General features: G+C 41.0%; 1 protein-coding gene across 1 annotated transcript; it reads left to right on the forward strand.

Annotated features, from left to right (window-relative positions):
- The first annotated feature begins 2,404 nt into the window (after window positions 1–2,404).
- ccdc120b (coiled-coil domain containing 120b) lies at window positions 2,405–19,309 on the forward strand. The gene is made up of 9 exons (XM_004069230.5): window positions 2,405–2,924; window positions 10,167–10,297; window positions 10,832–10,933; window positions 11,021–11,144; window positions 11,257–11,316; window positions 12,811–12,964; window positions 13,062–13,163; window positions 14,709–15,740; window positions 17,361–19,309. Exons 1-9 carry the CDS (start codon window positions 2,915–2,917, stop codon window positions 17,455–17,457), a joined length of 1,812 nt encoding a protein of 603 aa, XP_004069278.1. The 5' UTR covers window positions 2,405–2,914; the 3' UTR covers window positions 17,458–19,309.
- Window positions 19,310–19,323: the final 14 nt, after the last annotated feature.

Genomic DNA, 19,323 nt, shown 5'->3' on the forward strand with positions numbered 1-19,323 from the left:
GAAAAGTACGGTCACATGACCTGTTGGTTTATATGGGGTGAGTTTAAAAAGACACCAAATACTCCCGTTAAACATATAACTGGCTCTCAATGGGTTAAAAAAAAGCTAGCCACAGTGATTACAACTGCAGCTGATCTGTTTTTGCTGGTGAACCGAAGCTCCACTCTTAACCCTCAATGTACCATTTTCATGTAATGTCCTCAACAGCTTTACATCATACACCCCTGCAACCTGTTTACTTTGAGAGACTGTGGGGCTAATCTTTATGTAAACTAGGCAGCTTAATGTTCTCCGAAGCCACATCATAAAGAAAAGGTTAATATGAACCTTGAAAGGGCAGAAAACTCATTGAGCAAAAGAAGTGTGTTGAGATAGACTTCTTTCTTTTGACTGATGGACTCTACTGGTTAATTTTGTTCTCTTGTTTATGATTTTGTTGATGTTTGACTCTTTTTGCTTGAGGTTTTTTGTCTGTAAAATATCTCATCTTAAATATTGAATATTTTTTATTCATAATCATAGTCTCTTAAGTGTATCCTGACATGCTAAGGATTTTTTTTGTGTGAATCTGAATTCCTGATAAAGCCCCTCCTATCTGCTTTTCCTTTTGTTCTTTTACTTGACCCTGTTAAAATGTCAAAGGTCAAAAACGTCAGGAGACAGAAACAATTTAAATGAAACAGAATTAGGAAATCTGTGCATCTCCAGAACTCAACACAACCTTTGTCACAGCTATACAAAATCCGAACCACTGTACCAATCACTGCACGTTTTGTACGTAGAGCCCAAAAACAGGCTTACAATCGTGCATACAGAAGCATGACTGTGAGATGTTTGAACGCGGAAGCCTGAAACGCGCATATGCAGAACGTGCGTTTGGATAGACCTTTTTATTAAAAGTGCTTGCTTGAACTCATGTTTTCGAGCACAGTGTGAGCGTAGCACAACATTTCACTTAGATGAAATTTAAAGAAAGATTACAATATATGAAGTTAATATGTATTTAAACTAGGCCTGTAACGATGAATCGATTTATTCAAACAGATCTGTCTGAAGCAAGTTGCTAATCGAATCAGCCTATAACTTTAAGAAACTGTTCCAAAAGAAAATGAATTGATTTGTAATCGATATTGGAAAATACCACTTCGATTGGGAAATGGTAGGTTTATTTTACTGTAATGTAAAAATGACAAAATGCATCACAGCAGACAACGCACACAAAAAAAAAAAAAAAATCAAGCCATCATTCCAGCCCAATGTGTAAAAACACTGAATTTTGCAAAAACCTGATCATACAGCGTGGTAGAATGTTCTAATAATGTTCCCTTTGGATTTTTTTTTATTTGAAAAACAACAGTAGACTGAACTTTATGAATCTAAAATGTGAAGGGATTTGAAATTAATTCTTGTTTACTTGTATGTTTGTAGACAAATTTAAATTGGACTTGATTATTTTACAAAAATAAAACTGTTCAGTATTCAGGTATTTCTCTCTGAATCACACTTAAGTTATGGATAAAGATTTCCTGAATCCATTTTAGGTCAGTAACTCGGATTGTTCAAAATGAACCAATATTGACTATCAAAATGCATCGTCAACCACTAATTATGATATGAATCAAATCATTGTTCAAATTAAGTGTTACACCACTAGTTTAAGTAAGGGTTAATGGCCTTCAAAGTGTGCATTGTCACTTTTTAACGCACGCCGTGGAAGCCTGAACCTTCCAACGCAAAAGCAGAGAACGGTTGCTTCCGCGAAGTGCGTTAAAAAGTGATAATGCATGCTTTGAAGGCCATTAACCCGCTTATACCATGGTCACTTACAAAATAAATAAATAATAACCAATTTTTAGTCCTTAATTCTTGTTTTTTTCCCAATTTGGATCGCTTTTCTCACAAAAAGCGGACTATAGTCCGCATCACGCCGCACCACCGCTGCAGTAAATATTTAGCGATATAAAGCGATATATATATGCTGATCTTTCCCGATGGGTTGAATAAAGCATCAATTCAGAGAGAAAGTTCACCTCTTACCGCTTGTTTTTGTCCAGATGATAAAGCAAAAGTTTTTTGTTAAAGAAGCCGGCACAGTGACACAAAACATTTAAGCTAGGTGACCAGAACTTCTTATTTCACCTTGCGGTCATCCTGTGGTATATCACTTTTTAATGTATACCCAGCAGCCAATCAGAATCGAGTATTCACCCAGACGATGGTATAAACTAAGATAAAAGAATACCCTACACAAGAAATATGGTCCATTTGATAAATAATAATTATTTTTTATTATAATTATTATAATATTTTTATTCTAAAAAAATATGTTACATATTTCTGTTAGGAATCATTAAAAGTCCATGTGTTTTTCTTTTATTTTTCTGTGGCACTCTTCTAATTCCATACAGGTGTCTTTTTTGACTTATCTCTCATGGTTACCATGCCGGTTTCAAAGTGATTGTCTGATCTAAAGGACCTTTTATCCTATGCGTGTGTGTGCGCGCGTTTTCTTCGTTAATGTCACTTATGCGCGTATTTCCGTGCAACCACTGGATGATCCTGGCGTGGATGGATTACGCGGCGCACATGCATGTCACATCTGGGAGGGGCGTCGCTGCCGTGACAGTGTTGAGTCAGCTGGCGGTGTAGATAGAGGCTCCTCGCTCGGTGAAAAAGGGGGACCTTTCTTCTGCTCAGATGCGCAGCGCCCCGACGCAGCGGAGGTCGTGAGGCTGCGTGTAAATTACAGTCGGGACGCGGAGCCGTTTTGTTCGTTCCTTTTCGTTTTGGAGTCCATCTGATCAACAAAACCTCTGTTTTCAAACGGATTTGCTGTCGTCGACTCGCGCAATGATTGTGTTTCTCAGCCTCGTCTTGTCGTAGAGGACCACGGAGACCTCGGAAGGCATCTGTCATGCTCGCCGGTAAGACGCTCAAAGATGTCCTTTGATCCAAACCGGGTGAATGTTCCTCCACCAACGCAGCGTTTCCAGCTGCCCGTCAACAGGCGTGTGTCTGTGGTGCCGACGAGGACACTATCCGGTCATGCATTTTGCTCACGTTTGTGACACACCTGCGAGTGCATCCGCTCATTAGCCCGGCGTGGACCGTCATGCTGTCCACGCTGGGACGCAGCACCGCCGTGAGCTCTCCAGAGGGGCTCGAACACGTTGGATGCTTGTCTGAAACAAGGCCGTGTGCCTGTGTCGCATGCGTAACAGAGGAGCGCATTGTTTGCGTGGCACCTTAATTAAAAAGGCTGAAAATGGCCGGACTGCAGATGCGTTTGGATTCAAACGGTGGTCCTCCAGGAGCAGGGAGACATGTGCGTCAAGCAGCCTCCCCGGGAGCACAACAACTTCTCCCTGTTGCTGCATTGTTATGGAGCCACAGCGGCGGAGATTCCGCGCCACTGCGCCGTGTCCCGTTGGTTCCACTGCTCCCACCCTCACACGTTCTTACGCAGCCTAGGAAATCCCAATTATTACCAGATTCCGGAACATGAGGGTCGTCAGGGGGCTGACGGAGCTAATTCCCAATGCTGGGCACTGTGAATGCCTTCAGGGTGATTCACTGCACCCCACATTTTAGTGTGTCTGGGAAACACCTTTCAGATTTTCCTTTAGACCCCAGCCTGTCTGTCTGAGATTAGTGACTTGCCTCTCTGATAAAACAAACCTTCAGTTTTAAAAAAAGATTCTATGCAGAAATTATAGGGAAACCTATAATTTGTTTTGTCACATTGTGACACAGCTGCTTATTTGAAACACACAATACAGACTTTCAAACATGCAATTAGACAAATGTCAGACTCATCAACCTCTAGGCCTATTCTAAAGCACTTGTCGGTACATTTGCACTGATCTAAAATGAAAATAAGCCCAGGGAATCAAGTCCCAGACCTTATCAAATGGCAGCCGCGCCAGACACAGGAAGCCAGAAGTCCTAGTCAGATCACAGAAGAGTCAGATCTGAGTATGTTGCTCATGTAACTACAGAGTTCAGTCTCTGGATAACAAAAACCTACAATTCTTTTCAAAAGCAACAAGAATATGACAAAACCCTTTCAACAGAAATCTTTCCAGGTGTTAAATGGCAAAGGGAAAGGATAATAATAATAATCCTTTCGGACACCACATTCCTTTCTTTATTACTTCCCCCTGCCTCAGCTTTGAGGATTCCAGGTGGATAGTGATCACCAGGTTTGCTTTGTTCCGCCCATGGTAGTTGTGTCAGATGTGTAAAGGTGAGTCTCAAGGCCAGGGAGGGGAAGAGGAGCCATACGATTGGTTCACCTGAGCTAAGCCACCTGGTAGTGTGCAGATAAGCACATTATAAAACCAGAGTTTCATGGATACCAAGTGCTCAAGAGAAGATTAAATTAACAGGAGGGGGTGGTATCTCCTGACCTTTCTCAAACGACCCTGGACAGTTATAGGGTTGTGGTTGACTCATCTGAATCCGCTCCATTGCTGAACACAAAGAATGAGGTCAGGAGGACAAACCGCAACCAAGGTGGGGAGTGTTTCTGTTTTACGCATCCGAGTCCACACTGGGAGCCACATGGCAGCGTTCGTCCAGGATGTGTCACAGCCAGCGTTATTTTTTTTTAACCTCCTGTGGAGCTGATGAGGAGCCCACTGGCAAGACAGGAGCCCTATAGCTGTAACCCTCGACTGGTTACCATGTGTTACCGTGTGTAGACTGTCAACAGCAGCAGCTGTGTCAACACCAACAGTCAATATGTGGGTGTCAGCCTCACCTGTGCAGTCAAGTGGAGGTGAGACTTTTGCTGCTTCTTTATGAGAAAACAAACAGCGCAGGAGATGTGAGCTTGGAGCAGCCAGAGCAACAGCTAAATAAATGCTGTTCACAGCAATGTCCTCTTTGTTGGACGTTCGTGTCCCATAAAAGCAGATAAACATGACTCTTGAGATCTCAGAGGAACTGTGTGTATAAAGTTATAAGCATACAGAGAATAAAAATGATGGTTTGGCCTGAGTGAATTATCTCCTCTGTAAATGTTTTGGTCTGACAACTTAAGGTTGAGGAAGAGGAGCATGCAGCTCCTTATTGTGAGGACGCAGGAATGAATCTACCATATAGTCTTTAGCCATTTGGACCTGAATATTAAGCTCTTCCTGATTTGCATTTGCACAGCAGCAGCTCCCTCTCAATGTACAGCTCATGTTTAATCAACACAGCCTCCTCACTGTTGTCTGCCTCCATCCTGAGCGGCACACACGCAGAGTTTGGGGTTTCCGGACCGCCGTGATCCTCTCTTTTGCTGAGGGTTTGGTGATGAAATGTTATCGTTTCATTGATGCTGGTCCAGATTTATCCGCTTTTCTCCTCTTCTTCCATCCTTCTTGGAAGCTATTTTCTGAAATTGGATACTTCTGGTGGGCACACAGGTGCACACCAGATGCTAAGCATGTCAGCGCCTGAATGCAACCTCTGATCCTGTCTGGTTTGTTCTTTGTTAGACACGGTTGAGATTGAGAGATGACCAGGAGTTGGTCCTCTGGTCAGTGTCTCTCCTAAACTGTGTCTTTATTACTAATAATGATTATGTAAAAAGCAACAGCACTTGGTTGCTTGAGATAAGATAAGTTGGTCAAGTAATCTCCTATAAAATGGCCTTTTAATGACAGATATTATTACATAATTCATGGTATGGATGTTTACAACAGCCCAAATATTGTTGTCCACTGCATTTGCTTGTAACCGTTATCTGCTTTTGAACACATTTCAAGGTTTTTTTTCCTTGGGTGGAAAAATAATAAATAATGTAATTAAGGGACCCAACCCTTAACTAAATTGGTGTAAAAATAGACTAAAAAAATATTGCATAGGTGTATGTAAGTGTTGTGGCTGCAGAAATTTAGGTATTTTATTAAATATTTAAAAGTCTGTTTGGCAAAAATCCTAAAAAGGATCATTTGTGGTGACATGGATACATTGACCTTTTAAATCACAAATCAAAGCAAGATTTCTTTGGAGGTACAGTAGTCACTACTGTGGCCTTGGCCACCCACCTTCTGGAAATGACCCTACCTCTGCACCCCCTCAGAAATCAGTGACTGATATTTCTATACAGATCTGCACTAATCAAAAGCTGTAAAAATGGTTATGGGGCACCAGATGGGAAACATTTAACCAACTCAACTGTCATGTAAATCAGCCAGGATGGTTGAATGAATCAATCTTAATACATAGTTAATGCAGTGTCTGTGCAAAATTAAAAAACATACAAACAGATTTATTCTCTTGAGTCAATATTAAACAAAAATGTGACAAAACAATTTTTTCATCCAGCAAATACAAGCTTGTCCTACAAGAGGACAACATGTGGCCTCCTCTGCAAATTCCATTGTGTTAAGGCTGTCTCACGCAGCTGCTATGTACTTTTTGCGCGTTATCGACGTATGAAATTTCAGTCTTTGGTGATACATGCGTGATATATGTATTTCATAAGTGTTCCTTGCATTTGTCATCCGTCGATGTGCGCAGATTTCCGTTGAGAGTTTCGACCGACTGGTCTGAACAAGAATTTGGTTTTGAGCTGTTCAAAACTTTTGGTCTGTTAGAATTAGACCGTTTATGCCCATTTTACGTAGTTTATGCAATTATTACACACATCTTATGCAATTGTGCGTGATTTTTAAATAATTACACAAATTTGTTGCTTTCCATGACTGTTCCCTGTATGTCTAACGGATTTTTCACGCATGTAGCACCGATGTAAAACTTTTTTAGCGCATTTAACATGTATCATGTTTAAAAACTGACACACAAATTATGGGTCAGATTTGGCTTTTTTGTTGATTTACGTGTTCTCTGCGTGGTTTATTCATACTACTTCTGTGGTTTCAATATGGTTCATTTGTGATACATCTGTGAAAATTTCATGTAAAAACCACAACTTTTCTCACTTTTTCCACATATAATCACGTATGACCAATTTACATCCGTGCAATATGCGCACAATGTACGTAGTGGCTTTGTGACATGGTATTCAGAAAACCATAAAAGCTCACTGAGCTAGCAGCTAAACAATCACAAGAAAGTTTAAATTCAGATTCATTGTTTCATCGAGGAACTTTAAATCCCAAGTTGAATTTGAGTTTTAGTTTTGAGACACAACTGAAGTTTGCTCCAAACTTCACATTCATTTGAGGTAGGGCTGCACGATATGAGGAAAACCTGCGATATGCGATATTAGTGATCAATGTTGCGATAACGATAAATTTGCGGTAAATAAACAAATAGAAAAATAAACAAAAACATCATTCCCATTTCATTGCAACAGTTTAAAAATTATACTCCAAATGACCCTCATCGACATGGGGGACAAACATCTAACATAATAGGCCTCCATCTGATTGGTCAACAATGGGAAGGAGTCCATCCGATTGGTCAACAATGGGAAGGAGTCCATCTGATTGGTCAAAGCATAAAGGGATTTATTTGATTCGTTAAATGCTTCAAGCTGCTAGAAGATTGTTTTAACACATTTTAGGTTTGCGATTTATTGGGATATTCGCCGTCTTTTGCGATATGCATATTGCAGAGCTGGATATTGCGATAACGATAAATTTGCGGTATATTGTGCAGGCCTAATTTGAGGTCTTTTAAGGGGAAAAAAAACATATTTTTGGCAGTTTTTCCTGGATTTCTATGGTTTTACACAAAACATCTTCAACAAATCCTGTTTAGAAACATTGATAGCAGTTTCCAACTGTATAAATGCAGCCTAATTGCTGTGGGGCGTATTCAGAAAGAACAAGTTTAATTACAGCAGCTGTTTATGAAGTTGTTTCTGGACAGTACTGTGAAATTTGTCTTTATATGTTGTTATTCCAAAGCTTTAAAGTCTGGGAAGAACTACAAAAGGCATCAAGGGTTGGAATTTTTGTCGTTAAAATGAACATTGTGTTTCTGTTAAATGAATCTTTTTGTCACCAGAGAGAGAAAACACCAAGCCCTCAAGCAAACGTTTACGGCTACAGAACAGAGCCATTCTTAAGAGGCACGGCAACCTTTTGGCTGCAGCTGCTCAGTGACGACTCTGACCAAATGACTCTGTCCATCCATTCCGAGGTTTTGCCAAAGTAAAAACATGCTCGACACCGGTCGGTTTGCTCCTCAGTGAAAACCCCTTTTGGATCATTAGATTACCTCAAAATCTGATCTTGGTAGACTGTTTGGTGTAACTGGATTTGTGTGGTGAGCTTTTGTCTGCGCAGCGCTTCTAAGTCTGCCACGTGTTTTTCTTGCAGAAGGCTCTTACATTTCTGTCAATGAAGGAGGTCAGGCATGCTGGGCTTTTTCACACATACTGACTCAGCTCCAGCACAAGAGCCAACCCAGCCGAAACATTTCAAAAATGTCTCTGCAGACAGTGTGCCTCGTTCTTCCCGGTGACTGTTGCGAACAGAGCTTGCGCACAGCTGCTTCAGTTGACTTGACGGATAAATGTCTCCTTCTGAAAGATGTGAAGCTGGCAGAAGCATCTCCTGGATTTGTGGGCTGAAAGGCACTTGATGATTAATCCATGTGGCAACGAGACAGGAGGATTCTTGTTTATGGCAGCAATTTGTGCACACCGATGAGTGGAGCCTTTTGGCAGAAAACACTGTCGCTATTTTAGGGTCTCTATTGAGAGTTTAGGAAAAGGCTGTTTATTTAACCTTTGCTTTGTGTTTTGGACTACTCCTTATATGGCAAACAGAAGAATTTTTCAAACTTCTTTTTTATTGAACTGTTTCAGATCTTTCTTCCAGTAAAGATGCCTCAATTATGCTAAGGTTCTTAAATGTACTGCCTCTCTGAACATGGAGGTTGTTCACAGCATCGTCCCACCATCCTGCCCCTGGCTCTGTTCCTCTACCTCTTTTTTTTCTTTGCTGTTGAGCTTTGAAACACGGACTACACACAGATTAAGTTCCCTCGTCTCTGTATCCGTGAATACATTATTAATACTACCTATGCAGCCTCATTTCTCTCCTCTTTGCAAATTAATTGGTTGCTAATTGGATTCAAGAGCTAATTTTAGGGCAAGACTTTCAGAACGCCTTATGTGCAATTAGTTATTTTATTTTTGTTCAGCTAATTTTCCCAGTGTTCTATAAAACAGATTAAAGGCTTTTTTTAATGGGAATCTATTCCTGGAGCGACAAAGCTGCCTTTCATGTATAATCTGACAGACTGAATGTCAGGAGTTATGAGAGTTTGTTCTGATATTTTATTTAAGGATTCATCTTTAGAGGAAGGAGGTTCAGTGGCTCCATCTGATGGTACAGCAGAACCGAGGAGTCAACTCAGCTTATCGAATAGAACCTTTAAGAAATGCCTCCATTTCTGCACATGACACAGAGCTACAAGGTCAAATAGGTTGAAATTTTTTTTCCCCGTACACTTTTGCGTAAGAATAGACATAATTTTATAGCAACAAAAACAATTTTAAAGCAAATAGCCACATTTATGGCTCAATATTTTAGAAAAAAAAAATGAACGTTAGTGTCATTGTAAATGTGGGTATTTCTAATTTTATTGATCACCATTTTTTTAGTTTTGTTGAAAAATTTCTTTCCCTTTTTGATAGTGTCAATTACTGTTGTTATACTTCAGTTCATTCCAAACATTCCAGATCACTGTGATCTTATTCAGTCAGGATAATTCATAAAGCAAGACTCTCTTAACTTTTAAGTGACCTCCACAAGTGACCAACATCAATATATATTTTTTAGATTAATCTCTGTATTGAGCAAGTAAAGGGGGGTTATGGAGAGGAAAACTCCTTTTTAATGGAAGATTAGGAAGAAACCTCAGACATAACCAAATTTACCTTGGTGGAACTCTGCCAGTAATTCCACATAACTGGATCATATGCAGCCCAAAGGTCTTCTGATTGCATCCATGGGTTTGAGGACTCCTGGTGGGTAGTTGCAGTATGGATGGTAAAACACAGTCTTGTCTGACACTCTCTCTATATCTCTCTAAACAAAAATGTAACAACAAAAAAGCAGCTGCTGTATCAAGGAACACTGCAGTTGTGATGATGCTCTGATTGTTTTGTCTTTTTTTAAAAAAATCTGGATTTGAGTGACTTGAAGTAAATCTCAGACCTTGTGACAATGACTTTTGTGCATCTCTTTTTCTAGATGTTCAAGGCTGCCAGGATGGCAAGCTGTCGGCTGACAGGATTGCAGCTCTGCAGGAGAGAAAACGGGCCCTGGAGGCTCTCCTCAGCTCCAGAGTTGGAGAGCTCAAACAAGTCTGTTTGCAGGAAGCAGTGAGTAGCTTTCGTTTTACATCTCAGAAATATGTAGGTCAGTGTGCATGCAAATCTCTTTTCCCAGTTGTATAAAAGACAGATATGGGTAATGATTCAAATGTATTGCAGTTTAATCCCTCTGTTTGCTCTAACTATATATTCCTGCTCTCTGTATGTGAGAAAGATGCAGATTTGAATCTTATAAAGGTTCTTTGACAAACTAAGTGATGCAAAAAGGCTTTCTGACAGCCTGTCAGTGCATGCTAATTAAGCCGCAACTGCCTGATGCATGTCTTTAACAGCAGTTTAGCATGTATCTGCATTTCTGCTGAATGCAGTGATTTACTCCATGCCTAATTTTTGATCCAGCAAATCTTTTGTTGTCAGTCTAACTTCTCTACTTAGTTATTACTCTGAATCATTCTACATCGTCACCCAGCTTCATTTCTTAAATTTTTATCGCAAAAGATAAAATTAGTTGGGAACGTTATAGCCATCCCAGTCCTGTGAATAAGGTTGTAATTGCAGAAGACTGATGAATGTCCCATACAGGAGCTAACTGGGAAGTTGCCACATGCTTTCCCTCTGGAGGCGGGAGAAACCCCCCCAGTGGTGCAGCGCCGAGCTGGACTTGTGCCCCGCACCAAGGTGGAGGTAGGTCAAAACCCTACAATCAACTGTGTTTACACAGCAGCTGTTCAGACGTGTGCAGTTATGGTCTGACGTGTGTCTCGGCTTCAGGACGACTTTGCCCAGAGAAGGCAGATGAAGGCCATCTTCACAGGTGCATTGTACAGCAGACACACAGAATCAGACAGAAACGGCCCCAACAGCAAAAGGACGGTGCATCGGGGGTGTCACACAGGTACACCGGGACTCAAAACATATGCTGCATCAATGAGGAAGAACAGCCACAGAGTGGTTTATGGATGTTTTCATGTGATTAACCAAAATGATGTCCCTGTGTTTGGTTTTAGAGGACACAGTGGTGTCAGAGAGTGCAAGCTCTATGTCGGATTCAACGTCCCATGACAACGGTAAGTCAACGTTATTGATAATATCTCCTAAAAATCCTCTCTGCTATTGTTAGACACTGTGTGTAGTCAAGTTCAAGGGTGAAAGGCTTTTTTTTTAAAGATGAAGTTAAAGTCTCATTAGTTGTCATACACTTGGGTGTGTGAAATTTGTTCTTCGCATTTGACCCCTCCCCTGGGTGAGTGGTGGTCTACAGACACAGCCCCGCCCAGGAACCATTTGGTGGTTTAACTCCCCAATCCAAGCCCATAATGCTGAGTGCTAAGCAGGGAGGCATTGGGTCCCACTTTTAGGCTGAATTCTTCCCCTACCCCTACGGCTTCTCCCTACCCCTACATTTAGCCCCCCAAACAGAGAGTTTTCGAAAAATATTGTTAAAACAAAAAGTCATTACTTTCATTTCCATGTAAACTTCTGTGCTTCAGAGCACACCCACGAGAAGAAATGTGTTTCTATTCCACAGCACAGTGCAATGCTTTCCCATTCAAATAACTAATTTCGACACCCCTATCCCTCCAAATGCCCCTACAATTGGAGGGATAGGGAGAAGCTGGAGGGGTAGGGGAAAAATTTGGATTCCAGTTTCAGGGCAGACACCCTACCACAAGACCACTGAGTTTTTTTAAATCAGGGTTTTTGTACAAAAACTGATAAAACCACATTGGCAACAGAAGAAATTCTGTTTTAGTTTCCAGATGATCTACGAGGGTAAGTTTCAGCCAAAATGCAGGTAAAAACCAACCAATAGCGACCAACAGGTGAGCAGGAAAAGTTCAAGTCTTCTGCAGAAGCTCACATAAGTGTTTGGTACCTGTAGGTTCATTCTTCTGTCCACTTCATACCGAAGTAGCTCAATGGTTTGGTATGATCAAACCCCAGCTCAAAGCTATGGGTTTGATAGCTGTGTTCGTTCAGAGTGCCAGACTTCTCCCTGTTAGAGCCCCCCCCCCCCCCCCCCCCCCCCCGCCCCATTCCTGAACGCCTTGTGGGGGTGCAAGACATTGTGCTCATCACCTATCAGTAGATCTTAAACCCTTCTGTGTGTCATAATAGTCTTGAGAAGATGGGAGGCTGGAACTGGGTCATGCAACAGAACAATGATTATGTGGATAAAAGAGAATAGAATCAAATCTTTATAGTGATCTGGTCAAAGATTGCACCTCAGCCTGGTGGAAATAGTACGATATGCCCTTAAAGGAGCTGCACATAAGTGGATAAATGCTTAATAAAAGAAAGTCGTGCAGAAAATGACAACTTCAAGTGATTACTGATGATCTTTTGAGTCCCTGGGCTCACATTTAGATGAAAAGTAAAGCGTATTTACTTGAACACAGGATCATTCATGCATAATTCTGTCATTCTGTCATAATACAGTTGCAATAAGCTTAATTAAAGTTTATTCCGTTATTACAAATGGGGATTATCTATTTAAATGGCACAGGTTGGAGTGAACAGGCTCAATAAAAAGTCTTGTTTGTGTTTCATCTTCTTTAAAGAGTCATCGCCCAGCGTGGCTGCTGACCAGCGCTCCCTGTCTCAACCACGACTCACTGCGGGCAGCCCCGACCACAGAATCAGCAGGAAACTGTCTCCAGTTGAGATTTACTACGAGATGAGGACTCGCCGCAACTCTGTGACAAGCTCTGTTAGGTACTCCAGTCAAAGCAACGGCAGCTCCAGCCTGCTTCTTTTCCAAGATCACATGTAGACATTTTGGCTGAAAAATTTTCTGGGTTGCCTTCTACAGCCCGACTCACTCGTTACCTAGAAGTGCTTCAAACGTTGAAGGTAGAAGTGTTCCAGCCACGCCTCTGTTGGCCCGGACGGCTCCTGTCAGTGTTCACGCCAGGTAATCCGTGATGCAGAACAGCTGTGTCTCCCTGGGATTTCTATAGCATGTGGTTTTAAATATATTGTCCATCACATTTTGAGTAGAAGCACAATCTCCAGAAAAATCTACGTTTGAGCCCTTTGTGTCAAGACCTAAGTTTTAATCAGGTATACTAATTTAGCTTTGCTTGTTTTAGCTGTTAAAAAGCAACATTTTCTCATGAACAGTTTCATGGTCTCCATGTTTATAGTTGTGGACAATAACATAACTGCTGTGAAACAATCAGAGATTAAGGATTTATTGCTCAGATCTAATCCTCATCCTGGCTGTAGCCCTTGGGTGGTAGAATCATTGTCTATTTCTGCAGCAGGGTCTAATTCTCTGAGCTCTCCTGTGTATCCAGTCCCATTCTCATTGTTGGATCATGAACCTTAACTAGCAGTTCTTTACAATGTTGTTCTGGTTTTTTTATTTTGGTGAAAAATACCAGTCACTGGGATTCTCTGGAGTTCCAAAGTGTGGTTTCCCATGCCTCTTCTTTTTAGATGGATGCATGTCAGTGACTTTGTCTCTCATGTATTCTTGAATTTCCTCTTTTAACTTATTTGTCGGAAAGCTTTTAGTTTAAGAGACTTCCTATTTCCTGACAATGATCAGGTCTGAATTTGGCAAATATAAATAAATATCTTACAGTTGATCACAGCTCAGTCAGGATTTACCAGGGGGCAGCCTTTTTTACCCAGGCACCTACCTTGATTTTAAAACAGGAAAAATGTAAACAATGTTCTACACTAAATAATCGTTTATTTTTATACTCATTATGTTTGGTATCATGAAATTATAATAAATATGTCAAACAGAAAAAAGTGATGCTTTTCACAGAAACCTTATTTTTTTTAAAGAACCACTCTGATGAAAATGGTGTTTTTAACATGTTCTTGTAGCATTTTTCTGAGGATGGAGGAAACATTGAGAAAATTAAGCTTGAAATTGCCTTTAAGCATTTCTTTATTTAAATCGTTAATCAGGCACCATAGGAAATGGCTTGTAGGTACAACTTAAAACCTACAACAGCAATCCTCAAACTTGCTGCTCCGCTCCATTCTGATGCATCCACTTGTAGACGACTAGATCTTTGTTTTTCTCTTGTCTGAGCTGGCATCTGGCTCTAAACTGTACGGCTGGATAGCTCCAGTGTTGCTCGCCATTTTTGTTTCACCGGTAATTGTTAGGTTGGGGTTGTGAGGGGCTAAAAGGTAGCAGCAGAAAGTGTAAACAAAGGGACGATGGGAAGTAGAGGTAGGCTTACTTCGCACCAACAATCCTGCCCACAACTCTGAGGTGAATTTCTAATAAACTACAGCTCTGAAGAAACTGTTCTGAAAAACGAAGTTTTTTTTAATTTTGGCAAAAAATAATAATAATTAAAAGACCTCTGGGAACGCTTTTACATCAAATCAAAGATGATCGGAGTGGGACTTTAAAAATTATTGCTTAGGTTAATTTCATTCGTTGTTCTTAAGGCAGGATCTTGCTTCATGTTTGTGCTTCATTTTGCCACAGGTCAGATGCATCAGGTGGTAACGGCTTAAAGCAGTGGTCCGGCAGCCTGGATGTCCCATACATGATTCCACTGGCTCAGGAAGGCTCGCCGTCTGATCGCCGCAGCTGCCCATATAGCTCCCGTGCAAGGCGCAGCAACAGCTCTGAGGCTCTGCTGGACAGGTCCAGCCTCCCAGATGACCCCCCACCCAGGAATGGAATGCCACACAGGGGGGGGCCATACAAGAGCTCGGAGACCCTGACCGATGGCAAACTTCGCCAGATTCACTTGGGCAGCCCAGAGAGACACGCCGACAGCTCAGCAGATAAGGTTACAATGCGGCTGTCGGTGGGTGGCAGAGGGGCCAGCGGGGGCTACAATGAGCTTCTCATGGATTACATCTGGGGGAAACAGCAGAGGATGCAGCATCACCTGTACCAATCCACAGGCAGAATCTGGCAGGACATGTCCTCCCCTCGCTCCTCCACTGCAGCGGTGCCTTCTCATGCTAACGGATTTTCCCATTCCCAGGTGCATCTTCCCAGTGCTGTGCCTCCATACAGTCCAATGGTTCTCAGGGGGTCAGAGGCGGAGCTACGCAGGGTCAAAGTCACTAGAACCAAATCTTGTGGACCTTTTATTCCTTTGCAACAACATGCCCAGGATGGCATCCTGTTATCAGCTTATGAGCCCTCCATTCCTGCCACCGGGACCACTATGTCCTCCGTCCCAAACCCCCACCCTTATCAGACTGAGCTGTCTGGGCCCTCCTTCAGTCGTAGACATACACAGTTTTCGCTTCAAACTCCAGAAGATTCAACAAGAAGTCTGCATAAAGCTCTGGCTCTGGAGGGACTCAGGGACTGGTACCTTAGGAATGCTCTCGGCTACCCCTCTGCTGCCTCCAAGGGACACGAAGCGGGCATCTCTCGGCTCTCCCACCCTCACCCTCTTGTGCACCAGGCGCATTCCCTTCAAGGCGAACCGGCTAACCTGCAAAAGGCTCAGATACCCCAGTCAGCCAGCTTCCATGGTCATCCACTGCATGGGCGGTAAGTGCTTTCACAAAACTAAATCATTATAAAAGTGAACACAATTCTCAGACTTGAGAAGAAGGCCTGAAAGAACAACTCCATAATTGCATCAAAGGCTTGGAATTGTTACAGTAAAGTTCTCCTGGTTTTGCACGAAAAGCATAAAAACGTAAAATTTTGAGGTATGAGGCATTGAAAGAGAAAATAAGCATTTGTAAAAACAAAAGAATTTCTCATAAATTCAAATGTCTCAGCATTACAATTTTCTTGGGGCCAAATTAGAGAAGCCTTTTAAGTACAGACACAGAAGATTGAACACGCCCTTCACATTCTCTGACTGCTTTTGGGAGCACTCATGACAAATGCCTGCAGCCTCTGATAAACACATTTTTTTATTTTAAAAATGCACCCATGACATACCATCAACATATTTTACATGTTAGGTTTTATTTGGAACTGTGTGGAGCGCTCAGCATGAGAACACTGTTCATGCACACCAATAGATATGAAAACACTGAGAATTTGTAGTAAAGACAATAGTGTGGTTGAAAGTGATCAAAATTTGTGTGCAACAACCAAATTCAACTAAAATTATTTTTGTACACACTACCAATGTGTGGATCAATATTTACAGCTATTCTAGGACAGATTAATTTTGTTTACTTCTAATAGGAGTTTAATGTATTAAAGCAGCAACAAGTAGATGTTCCTGTGTCTGCATATATGACTAAATATGCATCTCAAAACTACTTGTCATCTCTTCTTTTTTTTGAAGTTTTAGCAATTTTATTTTGAAAGACCCACTCCAATCATCTTTCGATCTACCGTGAAAGCGTTCCCATCAGTCTTTTAGTTATGATTTTGCAGTATTTAGATAAAATAAAAATCAAACTTTTCCATTTTCTAGTTTCTGCAGAGCGGCAGGAGTTCAACAGAAATCTGCCTCTGAGTTGCGAGCGGGACTGTTGGCACGGAGCAACCCCGCCCCCTTCCCCTCCCCATTGCAATGCGTAGCAGGGAGCTCATCGTCACAACATGAAAACAATTAAACAATTTAAAAAATGAAATGCAATTTTAAGCTTAATTTTCTTATCAGATGTCCTCCATAATCAGAGAAATTGTCACAAGAACATGTTAGAAAAACCAAAAACATGATTTTCATTGAAGTGGATCTCTAACATCTTATTGGGTTGTTGACGAAGGTGAAAATTGCTTGCTAATCTGGGATTTCCCATAAATATGACGAGATTGTGTTAGTAAAATGTACAAATGCTTTTCCATTGTAGGTTTTACATCAGTGTTCTACTGCAGGAGGATTCTGCTACGATTTCTAGCAAGTTAAAAGTAAAACATCTCTTGAACAGAATTCTGTTTTTCTTCATCTCACTTTTATGTGAATGGCTTTTAAATCTGTCCCCCAAATCCATGCGCTTGTATTCTTTAAAATGACTTATCCAAAGTTCTGACTTTAGTATCTGTCTACAAATTTCGAAGATCTAACAAATAAAAGTCATAAAAGTGTTTTTTTTCTTCTATTTTAAATACTACGTTTCTCTAAGCTTTTCCTGTTGACCTTTTCTGTCAGAGAATTGTTTTCTTGTAAAGTCCATGATGCCATCTTATGTTTCTCCCCAACAGGTCAGTGGAGTTTTCTCTCTTCCAGGAGACTCCAGATCCACAAATGCAAGCTGCGACCCCAAAGGAGCCGAGCGCTGACCCTGGGACGCTGGTCTGAAGCAGCAGAATCCAAACCCCAAACTGTGTTTTGAGCAAAAACCCTCTCGCCTCATGTAGACCTGCATTCTGGTACAAACACTCAAGCTGACACAATGTGACCTCAACTGCAAACAAACCTCAGCAGAAGCAAACCAGATTACACGGCGGACTGTTTCCTGTGTTGCAGATGAGCCTTTAAATTCACGTTTTCATGTGGAGGCTGAGCGACGGCTTCTTTTACCGGTGTGGTCATGCTGTACGTCATTTATAAATACCTGTATTCCAACAAAGAGCAAGGTCCCTCCTAATAATGCTGAAATATCTACTAAGATATAATTTTCTACTGAATATATACAAGAACTCTAAATGAATATTTTGTATAGACTGAAATAAGAAAAACAGTTATATCAAAGAGGTAATATATTGCTCATAAGCATATGGTATTACATCATTGAATGTGTTAAGTAACAAAAACCCAGTGCTCATCTCAACGTTTTATTTTCCTCACTGATCCAATCCAGCAGGCCAGTGACTGTAGCGCAGAGATGTTCGGACAGGAGTGCCTCATCGTTTTCATGTCGAGACCGAACATTTACTGTTAAGTGCTAGCATCGGGCTTTCGAGGGTTTTCATGAAAAACAGCTCCACGATGTCACTCAAATAGGGTAATGATGTCATACTGTTATTTATGTTGGTTTCCACATTCAGCAGAGGGCTGAAGGATCAGTGTAGCTTTCTCTGTGCAGACTTGGTGAGAATGAAGAGTTCCGGTGCGAGAAAACCTTCGGAATGTAGCGAGACACGACTGTACGACAACAAACGGGCTGAATTGAGTGGAATAGGTGTGTCACGCAGAGCACTTTATGAACATCCTAAGCCTTAATTCCCTATGACATTGTCCCCAAGTGAGACACCTGGCAAGAAAAGGGTTTTAGACAGGGTTTATAATGGGGCAAATTTGACGTTTTTTTTTTCAGCATCTGCTGAAGTGTTTGCTTGTAAATAGAATGGGTTGTTCTGGTGACTTTGAAACTTTTCTTTCAATGCTAACAAAGTTGTTATTCAAACTAACCACATATCTCTGTGTCAACCGTTTCACCCCAACCGAGCACCACAAGCTGTTTATGTGAAGAGAACAGAACCTCTGCAGTATTGAGTGACGGTGTGAGCAGGTCTCAGACCAGTACATCTTAATAAAAATTACAGATTCCCTTCAGTTTTAATGATTTATTTGTATTGTGTGTTTGTTTTTTTTTATGTTTCAGCATTTTATAATCCGTTTCAGTAGCATTATAAAAAGACGAGACAAAGAAGAAACGGAAAATACTTGTTTTTTGTAATACCATATTTTGTAGATCTTTTGTTGGCATTTTTATATTCAGACTGGTTTGAATGTAATAATTTATACATGTATTTTTTTTTAACATTACCTGTGTTCCTCTGCAGTTTGACGCGTTCATGTTTTTTCCCCCGTTTTTGGATCAGCAGAGCTCCTCTCATCTTGTAATTTGAAATCAAAGACCAAACTGCTGTGCACTTGGGGTTAGAAAGATATTTTTCATACTACGTACTCTGTAAGTTTAAAATAAAGGATATAAATTTAGCTCTAATGCAAATGTATTCAAACTATATTTATGAACTTATAACATTTTGTAGCCATCTACTGTAGCTCTTTACTGTCATCTGCAGATGTACGTTTAGATGTGTGATGTGTTCTTTGATTACCTTTTAAAAAAAATTCAAGTGCAGCTGTTTTATATTTTCTTTGTTTCGTTATATTCAGGCTGTTGACCTTCAACAGAGCTGCCATCTACTGTATGTATGCGATTGTGCATTAATTCTACTAAATAAACTTTCATGTTGGGGAAAAAGTGTATTCTGCACT

Source organism: Oryzias latipes, chromosome 5 (assembly GCF_053564925.1).
Source record: "Oryzias latipes strain Hd-rR chromosome 5, Olatipes_Hd-rR_3.1".
Taxonomy (NCBI): Eukaryota; Metazoa; Chordata; class Actinopteri; order Beloniformes; family Adrianichthyidae; genus Oryzias; species Oryzias latipes.